At 36.0% G+C, this 15769-nt stretch overlaps 1 protein-coding gene across 1 annotated transcript in view; it reads right to left on the bottom strand.

The window, feature by feature from the left end:
- Positions 1-15769, bottom strand: part of CCDC171 (coiled-coil domain containing 171) — a 312847-nt gene that overhangs the window by 67158 nt on the left and 229920 nt on the right. The window contains exon 24 of the mRNA XM_078061217.1: positions 2460-2591. Coding sequence (XP_077917343.1) covers positions 2460-2591 — 132 coding nt within the window. The remainder of the gene's footprint in view (positions 1-2459; positions 2592-15769) is intronic.

The following is a 15769-nucleotide window of genomic DNA, read 5'->3' as shown; positions in this document are numbered from 1 at the left end:
GGACGTGTGCTCTCTAAACAGTCCACTTATCAGCACAGACTACAAGTGAAACAAATACTGAATTCCTAAATATGTGGTCCCACTAAGCATAAATATACATATTTATAGACTGCAAAAGGTGAAAAGTAGCGTTCCATAATATTAGCCTGTCACATGGAAACAAAATTTTTTATCTGTGAATCTGTCCACAATACAGCATAAACTATGACCTACATCTTACACAGAGGCATAATGTGTATTTTCTAGATGGAAGGAAAATCCCCCTGTACATCTCAAAGGCTGTATGCTTACCGTTTACCACGGTGTCTAGATTTTCTTCTAGTGTCAGATTTTACCAGTTCAGGCTTTGCAGTCAAACACACCTACACTTGAATTCAGGCTCTGGGCCCTGCCACTTACTTGCTGTTGATCTGAGGAGAGTTACCTGTTGTAGCTGCTGTTTTTCAGTTATAAAATGGAAACGATGCCATCTATCATTTGACATATAACACCATATTTACAGTCCATCATGAAAATTAAACAACATTATGTATTTAAAGAACGAAGCATGATACCTCCTCCATAGTGAATGCTCACTGAAATGGTAGCTATTCATATTAAAAGTAAGGTCGTTGATCCTACAGGGCCTTTCTTCTCAAAGTACTCCAAAGCGTATCACCAAGTCTGTGTGTGTGTCTGTGTGTCTGTCTGTGTCTGTGTGTCCGTGTAAAAAACACTACTATGGTCCAAATCATGTGTTCTTCTCTGCATGGAATACTAAACTACAATATCTATGACTAACCTGCAATGTACATCACAATATGTCGATGCAAAATGTGCCCAAGTGTTTAGGTATTGGTGATGTGCGTAAGTATTTTTATTAGAACTCGGAAAAGACAGCAGTTTGAAATAGGGATTTCTACATTTCCTTCTTGCTATTCACTGATGTCAGAACCATAGAGAGCTTGTACTTTTCCCCCAAAATATGGCATTCTGAGGATCAGTCTCTTTCCAAATTACCCAGATCTACAGGGGAAGTCTTTATTTGTGAATTATGACGAGTACTAAGACCTCTGAGATTGTGAATCAAGATAGCCAAGTAAAGGATTCTTTTACAGCCACTAGAAAAATCTCAAATCACATTGTATTTGTGGTTACAATGAATTCATAAATAATGGTAATCAAATTTAAAATGTACATCTTAATCTTGTACTAAATAATGGTACAGTATTCTAGCCTATAACTGAAAATAAAAATATTTTAGCCTATAACTGAAAATAAAAGTATTTTATGCTTAGTTTTAAATCACATATATATTTTAAATATATTGGTGGACAATCTAATGAGAGAAAATGAGTGTTTTTCTTTGTAGAGCATTAATTTGGATACTAATAACAAATTAAATTAGGTTATGGAGCAAGTAGAAAAAATTAACATAGCCCCACTTGGACTGACATTAATTTTGTACAAAATTAAAATTTCACGGGGTCATAAACTAAAGAATGATAAAGTTTATTTTAAACCTCAAAATGTGAAACAGAAACTGAGTTTTAGGAGATACTTCTCTTTTAGATACACTGACAAATCTGGACTGCTACTGAACAAGAACAAGCTCTTTTGAAGTATCAGGCTTCCTACAGTTTACATAATGTTGATAGGTTTCTCTAATAAAGGCATATTGGGCATTAAAAGGTGAATAAAGCACATATCGAATTTTGTTTTGTCCAATTAAAAAACTGTCCTAACCTTAAGGAAAAAAAAATGCTCACAATAACCCAGTAGGAGCCTCGATTAGAAAGATATCTGCAGCATCTGAAAATGAGTATGTTTCTGAAAAGATTTTCTTTATTAAGTTTATTTTAAAGTTACTTGGGGGTTCACGATTTGGAGCTTTGAGTTTTATAAATGAAATAACCCAGTTTGCACATTATTATGCTGTTCATTAAAACTAAAAATTAAGAGTAAATAAATCCTCTTCAATGCAAAGTACAGTTTGGTTCCACAGTTGCTTAAATTACATTGCCACATACGAAATGTTGGCTCTACTCTGGAATTAGCATTGAAAATTTTCAAATATCTCTCCTGATAATTTTATCGAAAGTGATTTATTTTAAAACAATAAGCGCTACAAATTGAGACGGGCTTAAAGAGATAACAGCCTAGTGTCTTATTGTCCTCTGCTGACAGGAAAGCATGTTCTTTACATACTGTATTTAGCTATAAAACACATATCTTTCCTTGGTAAAAAAAAAAAAATATATATATATATATTTCTCTAGATTATTTAATAGGCTATTTCGAGACTGTGAGAAAAAACAATTATTTGTGAAACAGTGTTTCACGGTGGGAGAAAAATTAAGAGAAATTATTTGCATCTCCTTTAAGTTATTCACAACACTTGGAGGCCTTCATTCTCTCCAGTTAGTGCAATTTATTTTTTCACACGTCTCAGGAGCAAACAATGTTATTTAGACTCTAACCTGGCACGCTACCACCTCTGGCCCGCCCTTGAGCCCCTCCATTGCAAAGGTCTCCAGGTGCAGTTTGGGTAGCTGCAGGGTGAAGTCATTCCTACTTGCCGCAGTCCGTGACAGCGAGATCTGATCTCTGACCTAAAGGGAAAAAAACAGCATCAATGGTAATTCCCCTTCAGACACATTAACTGGGATGAACTGGGTCCCCTTGAGCCCACTGAGTGGACTTGCATTGATCGCTGGACCTGAAATCCATGAATAAATTTAGGACTAATTGATTTTTCGTTGCAAATAAATCTCTAATTCAGAGTGCTGGGGGAGAATGTTAAGAAGAAAAAGCATCCTCCTGCTTGAAATGAGGGAGGGAAGAAGAGTCACTGGAGCTCTTCTGATCAAGAGGTTTTGAATTATTTTTTTCACTGTTCCACCCTCAAAAGAAAAAAAGGAAGAAGGAAAAAAATATCCACAAAATCGAAAACAAACAGCCATCTCCTAATTATTATCACTTTCTTAATAACATGTTTCATTTAACTGGTATTAACTAATATATATTAGACAAGATAGTTATTAGGTGTTAGTCTTTGAAAAGAAAACTTCAATAATATGTACCCTGGAATAAAAACAAATATACTCAACACACAAGGAGACTTAAAAATATACCAGTCAGAGGTTTATTTGCCCATTTCCTTCTTACTAAACTTGAGTCTTAACGATTAAATACATATAAACCAACTCGGTCACGCAACTTCTAAAAAAGATAACGAATAAAATCAGTGGTATTTGTACTATATTTTAAGTATTCAGAAAGGTAACAATACAAACATATCACAGATCCAGGAGAAATACCAAATTCTCTAGCCAGTGTAAGTATCACAGGCAGTTGATATTACACTGCCACCTTCTGGACAAATGAGAAACTACTCCCCATATACTATACATAGATAAAGAAAATGCTCAGAAACAGATCTATTTTCATTTTTAATTCCCAAACTTAGTAAGAGCTTTAAGATTTTCACAGTTTAGTTTTCCATAAGATCAGTGAGCTTTCGTTTTTAATTATATGGTTTAACGATAGTAGATTTCATACATAGGCATATTTTCTAACTTTCCTTATGCCTGACTTGGTTTTAAAAATGTATCTCTTTGCTACCATATATTGGATAAATATTATGCAACTAGCTTAAAGCCACAGGATCAAAAGTGTTTTTGATGAAATAGTAAAGGTCAAGAATGGGAGCCTATAAAAAATAACACTAATTGCTCAAATATATGTATCTATATCCCTACTTCTCCCTGAGCAACTTCGAATGTAACTTGGCAACAGTACATGATCGAAAACCTCTCCTTCGCTTTTCTATTCTACTTGGGAAGCTTCTAAAGCCTGTTTGAATTGTTTCTTATTTTATGAATGAACTATCACACTGCATAGGGTTTCCTTATACTAGCAAACACACACAAACATCTGACAACATCTTTAATTGTTCATGCTAATCTATGGTTATAAAAATCTTTATACTCCCAAGTTGAGCAGAATTTCTGTCAATAACTGAATGTCAAAGTGTATGCTATAAAACATACACTGTAATGCAATTTTTATAATGGTGTGAGTACTGTATGCACACTGGAGTCCCAATTCAGAATGTGTATTTATCTCTAACAAATATTCTCCAGAGTCTTTAGTCAGGATGAGAATGCTTTTAACTTACTTAACATAACAAAATAAATCATATTTTACAAATATATTTGCTTTAGGTTTTATATTTTACATATACGGATACCTTCTCCTGCTTTTTTTGGTCACCAATGCACACTCAGATAAAAGAAAACATTAATGTGGATTAAGGTACTGAGAATTTATCAACATCAAACCACTAGTGTTTTGCCTTCTACCCTTCTGAACCATAGTCAATAGATCTAAATATTTTACTGCACCCTGGCCAATTCATTGTTTGATGTTTAAAAACTCACCCAGAATCAAAGAAAATTTATTAAATTTGAGCCCCCAAATGAGATACTATTAGCTTTGAAAGTCAAGTTTAACTGCGATATTGATGATTCTCTTTTTTCTGTGACAAAATTCACTAGGGAAATCCTGGAAGTCAAAGTACAAAAGCAGATTGCTAATACGGGCAAAGGAGGAGGGAGGACCATAAGCAATGTAGGTATAATCCACAACACAGTTCCAGCACTGGAGGTCCTTGAACCCGATGATTATCAGGCACCAGACTTCAACTGTGAAGCTTGACATACAGGAACAGTAAGCCACATTTTATAGTCTCTAAATAAACTCGCTGAACAATATTAAGCTGGGGCATTTGGCAGTTAAACCTGTGACTTCTCATCAAATTAACATTCTCACTACAACATTATTTAATTTGCCAAGTTAAGGGTGCCTGGGTGGCTCAGTTGGTTGGGCGACTGCCTTCGGCTCAGGTCATGATCCTGGAGTCTCCGGATCCAGTCCCACATCGGGCTCCCTGCTCAGCGGGGAGTCTGCTTCTCCCTCTGACCCTCCCCCCTCTCATGTGCTCTCTCTCGCTCTCTCAAATAAATAAATAAAATCTTTAAAAAAAAAAAAAAAATTTGCCAAGTTAAATCATTCTTTATATTAGATGGGGGGAAAACCTCAAAATGCCATTATTTTGCTAAATCGAATAATGGGCATCATAATTACAACATTATTTGAATATGCATGTGTTAATACTTTCATTTAATTATAAATGATGTGTAGAGATTGTGGACAGTGCCATCAAGAGATAGTGCTACGTAACAGATATAATACCACAAATATTTCTACTACACTTTAAGAGTTGATTCCACTTTTAAATTAAGCCAGGACTTTGAGAGAAGGCACCCAAAATGTTCTCCAAATATTTCTAGGAAAAGTTTTTTCTCACTCTTGAAAAAGGATCGGCTAGGAATTCTTTTATCTTCAGGGGTGTGAAGGAGTGAAAGCAGTATGTTGAGAGAAGACAAAACAGTGACACAGGACAAGTAAAATTACAACCATGCAGCAAAGAAGCAGGAAGGGAAGGTGACAAGGAACAGGAAAACATGAAGGGTGAAAGATGAGACTTGCTCAGAAGAGTGCAGAAAGCAAGTCTGAATTTCAGGGTGTGAACAAGGATAAACGGGAAAGAGAGTCAACCCAGAACAGTAAGAAAAAACATTCTCCCCGTATCGCATTAAATTTGTTCATGAAGAACAGAGAACAGGCAGCCTGAGAACAAAGTAACCAAAATCAGAAAAGAGATAAGTGAAATTTCTTTGGGAAACACTGCCCATTGGATATAAATGATTCTTTTCAAACATGAGAATCTAAAATAAATTTCTTTACTGTCAAAAGAATTCTGAAGCAACAATATTAGAATAGTAAAATCACTTTTTTCCCTAACAGAAGTAGGCTCACCTTTTAAAGTACAGATTTTAGTGTGAACTAAGATTAAAACCACCATTGCCACCTTTCTATACATTAAATGATAATTTCAAATTTCAAATTAATTTGAAATTATAATTTCAAAAGTCAGTCTTTAACTCTGTTACAGCACATCGTCATTCATCCTTTAATTAAAATTCTATACCCTTTTCACTGTGATTTATTTATAGCTGTGACTGATAAAATATATATAATAACATTTTTCTACTTCAAAATGGGTAACAGTTCATACTTAACATATAACGAATTTTTTCATACAACTTCACAATATAAATCTCATTTGCCAAGTTGCATACATTTTTATAATATTCTATACAACTGTTCAATTTCATAGTATTTTGACAAAGAATAAAGAAAACATACCTCCATTACTACACTCTGAAATTTTGATTTTTAGGAAAGTAGTTTGATTTCTCCCTTTCCTATTACATACTTTCAGAAAGCATATATTTCTAACAGATATGCCATAAGACACAAGAGAAACAAGAGGTGGATAGAGAAAAATAAATGAAACTTTCTAAGAAGTCAAAACATTGGTATGAAATATCTATCTATTTTATCCTCACACTCAAGTTCCAGATTGAAGTGATTCAGAAGATCCACGTTCCTATTCCACTGATTGGCCTTTACTCACAAGCCGCCAATCTGTTTTCTAATTTTCTGTATACTCCCACCATAGCACAAAAAAAGCTATTCCTGGTGGACATATCAACTATGAGATTACATTAGTCATTTTTGGAAAAACTGCTCAACTCTCAGAACGTGAACCTGCATGTTGCATCACGCACAGCTATAAATCCCTCTGGACCTAATGTTCCAAATTAAAACACACACACACACACACACACACACACACACACACTTATGAAATGTGGCACTAGCTGTGTTTCCACCATCAGGACACTAAGGAAGAAGCAGTAGGATTGTAGATGGAAATGCAGGTACGCTTATCACATAAAAAGATATGTACGTGCCCAAATCTTAAACGTCTGGGAAAAGTAAGTGATAATTAGGATTTCACATCATACCCTTGATCTGGCTAAAATTTTACTTACTCCAATCTAGTGTGGCATCCATTGCTTCAAAATCAACACTGACGGTGTCATCAAGTAGAGGGACCTCTACAGCATTTCCTGTAACCTCCTTTCTTATCACTCCATGTTCATGTTCTACTTTGTTTCCACATCCCTGCCTTCTTCTGTCCCACGCCCTCTTCTGCCCTTCCTTCCACCACCACAGAGTCCTTATGGCTTTCCCTTCTCTCTTTATTCTCTTTTTCATCCTACCCTAGAGAGGCTTGCACACTATCTTTCAACCTCCTCACCAGAGAGCAGTGTGTACTTGGCACACTGCAGCCTGGGAACCGAATCCAGCCCACCGCATATTATTGTAAATAAAGTTTTATTGGAACACATGACTCCCATTCATTTACCTATTGTTTTTTGGCTGCTTTCCTGCTACCATGACAGAAGTGGAGAGTTGAGACCAAGACCATATGGTCCACAAAGCCTAAAATATTTACTATCTGACTCTTTACAGAAAGTGTTGGCCATCCTCTGCCTTAAAGGTATAGAAGGAAAGACAGTATTTTTCACCATCTGTCAAGTTTTTTAAATAACCACATCTCACCAGAGAATATCTGAACAATTTCTAGCGGGTCAACCTTCTATCAGTAACACAGGGTTGCATTTCACAGACACTTCCTGGCTTCTTTTTTCCAAGAGCTTCATAAAATAAGTATACTATCTCCTGATACATTTTCAAGTTTTATGCAGTCTGGTATACAACATGACTGGATCTAACTTTCCTGGCACGTACTCTAATACCTAATCAACATAAAATTTGGTTAAACAAGTAGAATAGGCATACTGGAGAGCCTTTTGTAAATAGACAGAGAAGGGCACCAGCCAGAGGTAACTCTGTAATAACACTGGTAGCAAGAAAAACGCTGTGCATACAGAGGCTCGTAGAAAGTATGTGATCAAATAAGAATGTCATTCCAAACTCACAAATTCTACAAGGCAGGAGAAAGAGAGAATATGATAAAAAAGATCATTAGCAGCTCCAGGACTCTGGTATGTGCCTACTGAGAGAAGCAGGGCTTCAAGCTTGTCAACACAACGGAGACAATATTCATGGATCGAATAGTTACATCTGAATGGATATTTTCCTCTGTCTATTACCTTTTCCTTAACTGTTTAATTAATGAAATGGATAGAGTAACATTTCTATTAGTAGTACCACTGGTACTTCCAAAAGTACTTTATGCTTCTCAGAGTACTCTTCACACTACCTCCCTTGATTCTGCCATCCACCTTGTGAAACAGTCATCACCATCCCTAATATTGGGATGGTGAGTGCAGTGCTCTTAGCACCAAATCCCAACGCCTCTTAATATCTATAATGAATAGTTAATAGTTGGGGAAATCACTTAGGATTTTGGTAATCTTCCATTTCCCTACCTAAACAACAACGCTATTTTTTTTTAGCTTTACCTTGCCTTGGTCCCTTGTCTGGCAATCTTAGCAAAAATGTGTAAGTTTCATAAAAATAGTTTTGTGAGAAGTAATGGAGACTATTATTCAAACATCCTTATTTTCCTCAGTAGTTTCCCTGGGCCTGTGGGCATTCTCATTCATTCATGTTTTCTTTCTCCCACGGCCTGACACACACACACACACACACACACACACACACACACACACACACACACACACACTGTTACACTGAGAGACAAGTTACCTGCGCAGCAATCATCCTTATACAGTGTCACCATCTCACACGGAAGATTCCCCAACTATGATGTCCCAAGACACATGCAACCATTCCTGCTGTGCTCCACACCCATGGGAAGGAGACCCTGGCGCTCCGCAGAAGCGGGCACTCCACTGACGTTGCAGCAAACACAGGCACTCATCATTTGAAAAGAAGGAAGTGAGAAACCAGCCATCTCTTGCTGGCAGGTTATTTAACCTAACCTACAGCTCTGGAGCGGAGCCAGCATGCTCCCATGACTGCCTGCTGCTGTCACCAGAAAAAGAGGACAAATCCACCACCACCACCACCACCCGCCCATTAATAGTCACATCCCAATTATGGACCGAGAAAATGGATCTCTTGAATCAAATTATCAAGCTGGCTACATCCCAATTAAGGATCTGAAAAACGGAGCCCTCAAATCAAATTATCAAGCTGGAGGATAGGGTGATTTGATCATGGACATCTTATAAAGGCGCTAGACAGTTTGATCAATCTATGGTGTAGGTTACATACCATAGAGTGCACCCCACAAGATTACTGGGCCCCTGAGCTATTTAAACAAACACAAAACCCATACTTGAGAATAGAGAAATAAGTTTATGAATTGTTAACAGTCCTCCACACAGAGATGTTTTCTTTCCGAGGGGAAATTATTCCAAAGGATAAAGGCCAAGGCACAACTGAAATTAGCTATTTAGATGTGTTTAGGCTAAAACCTGTTAAGCACACGTACATGACATTCTGTAGTGTCTTATCTTTAGTTTGTCAAGGTTTTTAAATCCCTCTTGAGCCAGAGTACCATTTTCAGCTTGGCTAGGTCAGAACGACACTGAACAATATGAATGATGACACACAAGACAGCTGTATGGACAGTTGTCGTCAGCAAGCCACTGTGCTAACACCCGCATGTCCTGCACGGCTGATCCTCAGACCCGGGGTCCAGAAACTAAGAATGCAGAGGAGGTCAAAGACCACAAGTAACATTTAGAGAGTCATTAACAAGTCACCACCACTGGGTTTTTAGATGCATTAAATCATATTTTGACTTTTAAAATACTGTCAGTTCTATAAATTAAAAGCTATTCTGTGGTGTTTCTATCCCTTGTAAATTCACTGAAAACTAAAAATCATAAGATAACTACGTATTATCAAATATTTGGGTTAACCATCTTTAAGATAAGATTATAAAATCATGTTTAAAGATTTGGTAAGACAGTGTCTTCACCTGTCAGATTCTGTTTGACTCTAATCTATTCCACAATCCACTCTAACAAAAGAAGTTCTCAGCTTCCTACTTCATAGGAGTCTAACCAGCTAAAAACAGGTTGCAACAGGACTATTACACCCTGTAAATTCCTTGCTAGCATACCTCTCTTTCCTAGAGACATTCTTACAATCAAATTTAGGCTTTCTCCTCTAGCTTTTGATTAGGGAGAATAAATACACATGCTATTTTTAGCAATCAAATAAAAAATCAATATCAGCAAGACCTCCATTGAAATCTAGAGATGGCTTCAGCTTTGTTTAGGGACTGGGTGATGGTAGAATTTGACTCATTCAACAAACATTCATTAAGTGCCTACTGGGTACCAGGCCCTGTGATAGATGTTGATTGAGGATATAAAAATTAAGGAGACAGAATTCCATCCCTCAAGGACTCCAAACTCTAGTGGCATAATTAATCTCTCAAAATGCATTTGTTAGCCTTCCATTTATCTATAATGTCTGTTTCTCCCGTCAATGCCTATGCTGCCTTCTTTCTTTGCCAGAGAGTATTATGTTAATCAATCTCAAACCTTTATCTTTAGCCTGACTTTTTCCCTTAGGTCCAGACTCACATATCCTGCTGATCACTCCACATTACCTCAAACTTGGGTATTTCCAAAGCAAAACTCACCATTGTCTCCCTTCTTCTCCCTACAAAAAAAAAAAAAAGAAAAGCCTGCTCCTCTTCTTGTATTTCCAACATCATTTCAATCAGCCAATCACACTGCCCCATCGTGGGAGTCATCCTCCCCTGCCTTTCTCATCCTCATTCACCATTTTACTAAATAAGTTTCACATCCTTCCCTCTAATACCACCTATCATCACTACCCTGGTCCAACCTTCTCCTGCTTTCATCAAGTGTACAGAACCATGGCTCTTAAAACCACCTTCATTACTCATGATATCAGGTCTGCAAAGACGCCCTCCAGAGCCCAAATTCAGTACCGAAATCTGACCATATCAGTCCCTCGCTTAAACCCTAGTTTGCTCCCACTGCCTCCATGATAAAGATCCAAGGGTCTTAGAATGGCCAAAAAAGAAAAACAACTTCAATGACTTGGCTTCCAAGTGCCTCATTCAGCCCCTCTCTTGCACTCTCCTTGCACTTCCTGCTGAACTGAGGATGTCTGGCTATTCATGCTTCCATGCACTTCCTCGCACACACTACCCTCTCTGCTGGAACGCCTTTCCCATCTTTCCTCACACTTCAAAGCCCTATCCAGGCATTAATTCTCTTCTAAGAAACCTCCAGCCAACCCGTGGGTTTTCTAAGTATTTCTCATAGACAAATAACTCCGTCTACACGGATGTGAAACTGCATCTTATGGATGTGTATTTACCATGATATACTGGAATTATCTGTGTCTCTGCCTTGAGGGAAAAGACTATGCTATATAGGGACTATGCTATATATATATATATTTTTTTTTTTTTTTTTTTTTTGGTTGTTTGTTTCTCCAAAGACTGGTACAGCTCCTGGCATATAATATACACTTTAAAAACATTTGTAGAACTCAACTATTTATATTAAATATTGGATAAGAGGTTTTAAGTAACTTTACTGTAGAAATGAATCTCAAAGGATATTAGCAAAAACTCCTGTGACTTCCTAGCTATTGTCCAGTATCATTCAGCCTGATAAATTTACAGGTTTATAGACACAAGGTCTTCTAGAGTCTTTTGAGGCTTCTGGATTGTGACTTCCTGTTTTATCTTTTAGACATTGTACTGAAAAGGCAGCTAAGACTGCTCCTTAAATGTTCAGAGGTACCTTTAAAGTTCATAGTACACTACAATCATACACAGGAAACACTATAGTTAATCCTTCCAAACTTGTAGGACTCAAGCAATCTCTAAAAGCCTCAAGAATCCAGCCATTTTGCTACCTAAACAATAACAAAAAATGACTACAAAAAAAGTTCATTCTTCTCTACATTCCAATTTTACCTAAATTTACTTACTTTCACCCCCAGCTATAATAAACCAAGACATTTCTCGGTTAAACACTTGGTTAGCATCCAATAAATACTTAATTTTCTCATACCTAACCCTAAATAATTCAGATATTATCCTATACATCTAGTCATTGCCCTATCCTGAAAGCTATTCTAATATAATTCTACATAGAATTATCTATATCTAGATAGAATTATATTCTAATATAATTATTGTACTTTTCGTCTTTTTCTCACAATAGAAATACTAAAGCATGCTTGGAGAGCTTCTTAATTTAAAGAAAAAAATCAATTCCTGAGAGTCTATATTATCAGTAATATTAGAAACCTATTGGTAAATTTATTAGGAAAATAAAAAAATATGACTTTAGGGAATGATGTTAGCAAAAATGATGGAATAAGGAACTCCAAAAACCAGTCCCTCCACACACACACACAAAAATGAATACCCTGGGGCACCTGGGTGGCTCAGTCGGTTAAGTGTCTGCCTTTGGCTCAGATCATGATCCCGGGGTCCTGGGATTGAGCCCTGAGTCAAGCTCCCTGCTCAGTGGGGGGCCTGCTTCTCCCTCTCCCTCTGCATGCTGCTCCCCCTTCTTGTGCTCTCACTTGCTCTCTCTCACATAAATAAGTAAAATATGAAAAAAAAAAAAAGCAATGAGTACCCTGACAAAATTTGTCAGAATCAACTTTTTCAGAACTCTAGAAACTAACTGAAAGCTTACAGCAACCAAGCAAAAACTTAATCAAGAGAAAAGCACGTGAGTCAGCATTTAAGGAAATCTCTGTTGAAACACTAGCAGACGATGAAGTTAACAGAACAGAGATTGCAGAGGCCATACTTGACAAAGAATATAGACTTTACGTGGAAATGAAAAGTACAGCATAGGAAATACGGTCAATTATATTGTAATAATGTTTTACGGTGACAGTGACCACTTACCATGGTGAGCACTGAGTAATGTACAGAATTGTCAAATCACTATGTTATATACCTGAAACTAATATAACATCGTATGTCAACTATGCTTCAATAATAAATATTTTCTAAAAAAGAATACAAACTGAAAAAATTAGTTCAGAAAAGTCACTGAACAAACAATAGCCACTAGAATAAGCAGCAACAACCAACACCAGGGAAGGAGGAGAATCTGATTTCCAGAGTTGCTACACTGTACTATCCAAAATATCCACTTTTCAACAAAAAGTTATGAAGTATGCAAAAAGATAAGAAAGTATGGCTCATACATAGGAAAAACAGAAACTAATAGGAACTCAGGAAGCCTGAACATTGGATTTACCACACAATGATGTTAAATCATTTATTTTAAATATGCTTAAAGTGTTAAAGGAAACTGTACAAATAACCAAAGGAAACCATGAGAACAATATCTTCCTAGATAGAAAATATAAATAAAGAGATAGAGAGCATAAAAAGGAACCAAATAGAAATTTGGGGGTTGACATATTCAAAGTGCTTAAAGGAGACAAAAACCTGTCAACCAAGAATTTTATATCCAACAAAAATATTCTTCAAAAATGAAGGAAAGGGGCACCTGGGTGGCTCAGTTGGTTAAGCATCCAACTCTTGATTTCAGCTCAGGTCATGATCTCAGGGTTGTGGGATTAAGCCCCGTGTCAGGCTCTGCACTCAGCATGGAATCTGCTTGTCCCTCTCCCTCTCCTCCTCCCCCCACTCACTCTTTCTCCTCTCTATCTGTAAAATAAATAAATAAAATATTTTTTAAAAAGGAAGGAGAAATTAAGCCATTCCCAGATAAACAAAAGCTGAGGGTGTTCATTACCCCTAGACTTGCCCTAGGAGAAATGTCCTAGGGGAGTCCTTCAGCCTGAAATGAAAGGACAACAGACAGTAACTCAAATTCACATGAAGAAATAAAGATCACCAGTAAAGGAAACTGCACAAGTATATATAAAAGTCAGTAATAATGTAGTTTTGATTTGTAACTCCTCTTTTTTTTCTATATAATTTAAAAGACAACTCTGACAAAACTGAACAGAGAAATAGTTCAACAATAATAGTTGAAGACTTCAAAATTGCACTTCATTAATGCATAGAACTACACAAAAGATACCCAAGGAACTAGAAGACTTGAACAGCAGTGTAAATCAACTTAATAGACATCTATAGAATACTCTACACAACAACTGCAGAATACACATTCTTTTTAAATGTACATGTAACATTCACCAAGACAGACCATATTCTGAGCCATACTGCAAACTTTAAATTTAAAAGAATTGATATCAAGCAAAGTAGCTATTCAAACCCTACAGAATTATATTAGAATGCCATAGCAAAAAATATTTGGAAAATGCCCAAATATTTTGTAAATAAAACAACACACTCTTAAATAATGAATAGGTCAAAGATGAAATCACAGGGATATTACAAAATACTTTGAGACAGATGAAAACAAAAACATAACATACTAAACACAGTTTTCAATGAAAGCAGGGCTCACACAGAAATTTTTAGCTGCAAATGCTTACATTAAAAAAGAAGAAAGATCTCAAAGCAATAACATAATCTTCTACCTGAGGGACACAGAAAAAGAAGAGCAAACTAAGCCCAAAGCAAACAAAAGAAAGAAAATAATAAAGATTGGAGCAGAGATAATAGAGACTAGGAAAATAACAGAGGACATTAAGAAAACCAAATTTGGTTCCTTGGAATGATCAACAACACTGACAAACCTTAAATAGACTTGCCAAGAAAAAAAAAAGATTAATTAATTACTCTAATCAGAAAAAAAAGTGAGGATTCTACTACTGACCTTACAGAAATAAAAACAATACTAAGAAAATGAACAATGTATGTCAACAAATTAGATAACCTAGATAAACTAAACAAATTCCTGGAAACATATAAACCACCAAAATGGACTTAAAAAGAAGCAGAAAATATGAATAAATCTATTACAAGGAAAAAGAATTAATAAATAAGCAAAAAACTTCCAACAAAGAAAATCCCAGGACCAGATAGCTTCACTGGTAAATTTTACCAAATGTTTACAGAATTAACACCAATCCTTCTCAAACTCTCCCAAAAATAAAACTGAAGTGGAAGGGCCACTTCCTAACTCATTCTAGAGGTCAGTATTACTCTGATATCAAAGCCAGACAAAGATATCACAAGAAAACTGTAGACCAATATCCCATATGAACATAGACACAAAATCCTCAAAAAAAAAAAAAATACTAGCAAACTGAATCTAGCAACATATTCAAGCAATTATACATGATAACCAAGTGGTATGTATGACAAGAATGCAAGGATGGCTCAACATACATAAATGAATCTATGTAGTACACAATATTAATAGTATGAAAACTGAAAAAAAAATCATTTCATATGATATAGAAAGAGCATTTGACAAAACCCAATAACCTTTCATGAAAAGAAAAATTCAAAAAACTAGGAACAGAAAAGAACTTAATCTGATGAAGGACATGCTCCTAACATCATACTTAATGGCACAAAACTGAAAGCTTTTCCCTTAAGATTAGGAAGAATGCAAGGATATCTGTTGTCATCTCATTGCCAGGACTAGAAGTACTAGCCAGGCAATTAGACCAAAAAATAAATAAATAAATAAAACAAACAAAAATAAACAACAACAAAAAACGAGGCATCCAAACCAGAAAGAAAGAAGTAAAACTATCTTTATTTGCAGATGACATGATCTTACATATAGGAAATCCTAAAGAATCCTCAAAAGAAATTATTGGAGCTAAAAAAATTTAGCAAAATTGCAGGATACAAAAGCAACATATAAAAATCAGTCATATTTCTAAATGCTAGAAATTAAGAACCAAGAAATGAAATTAAGAAAATCACTTACAACAGCATCACAAAGAATAAAATACTCAGGAA

This window comes from Halichoerus grypus, chromosome 14 (genome assembly GCF_964656455.1).
Source record: "Halichoerus grypus chromosome 14, mHalGry1.hap1.1, whole genome shotgun sequence".
Taxonomy (NCBI): Eukaryota; Metazoa; Chordata; class Mammalia; order Carnivora; family Phocidae; genus Halichoerus; species Halichoerus grypus.
Note: the sequence above shows the minus strand (reverse complement) of the source record. Positions and strands in the feature narration are given on the sequence as shown.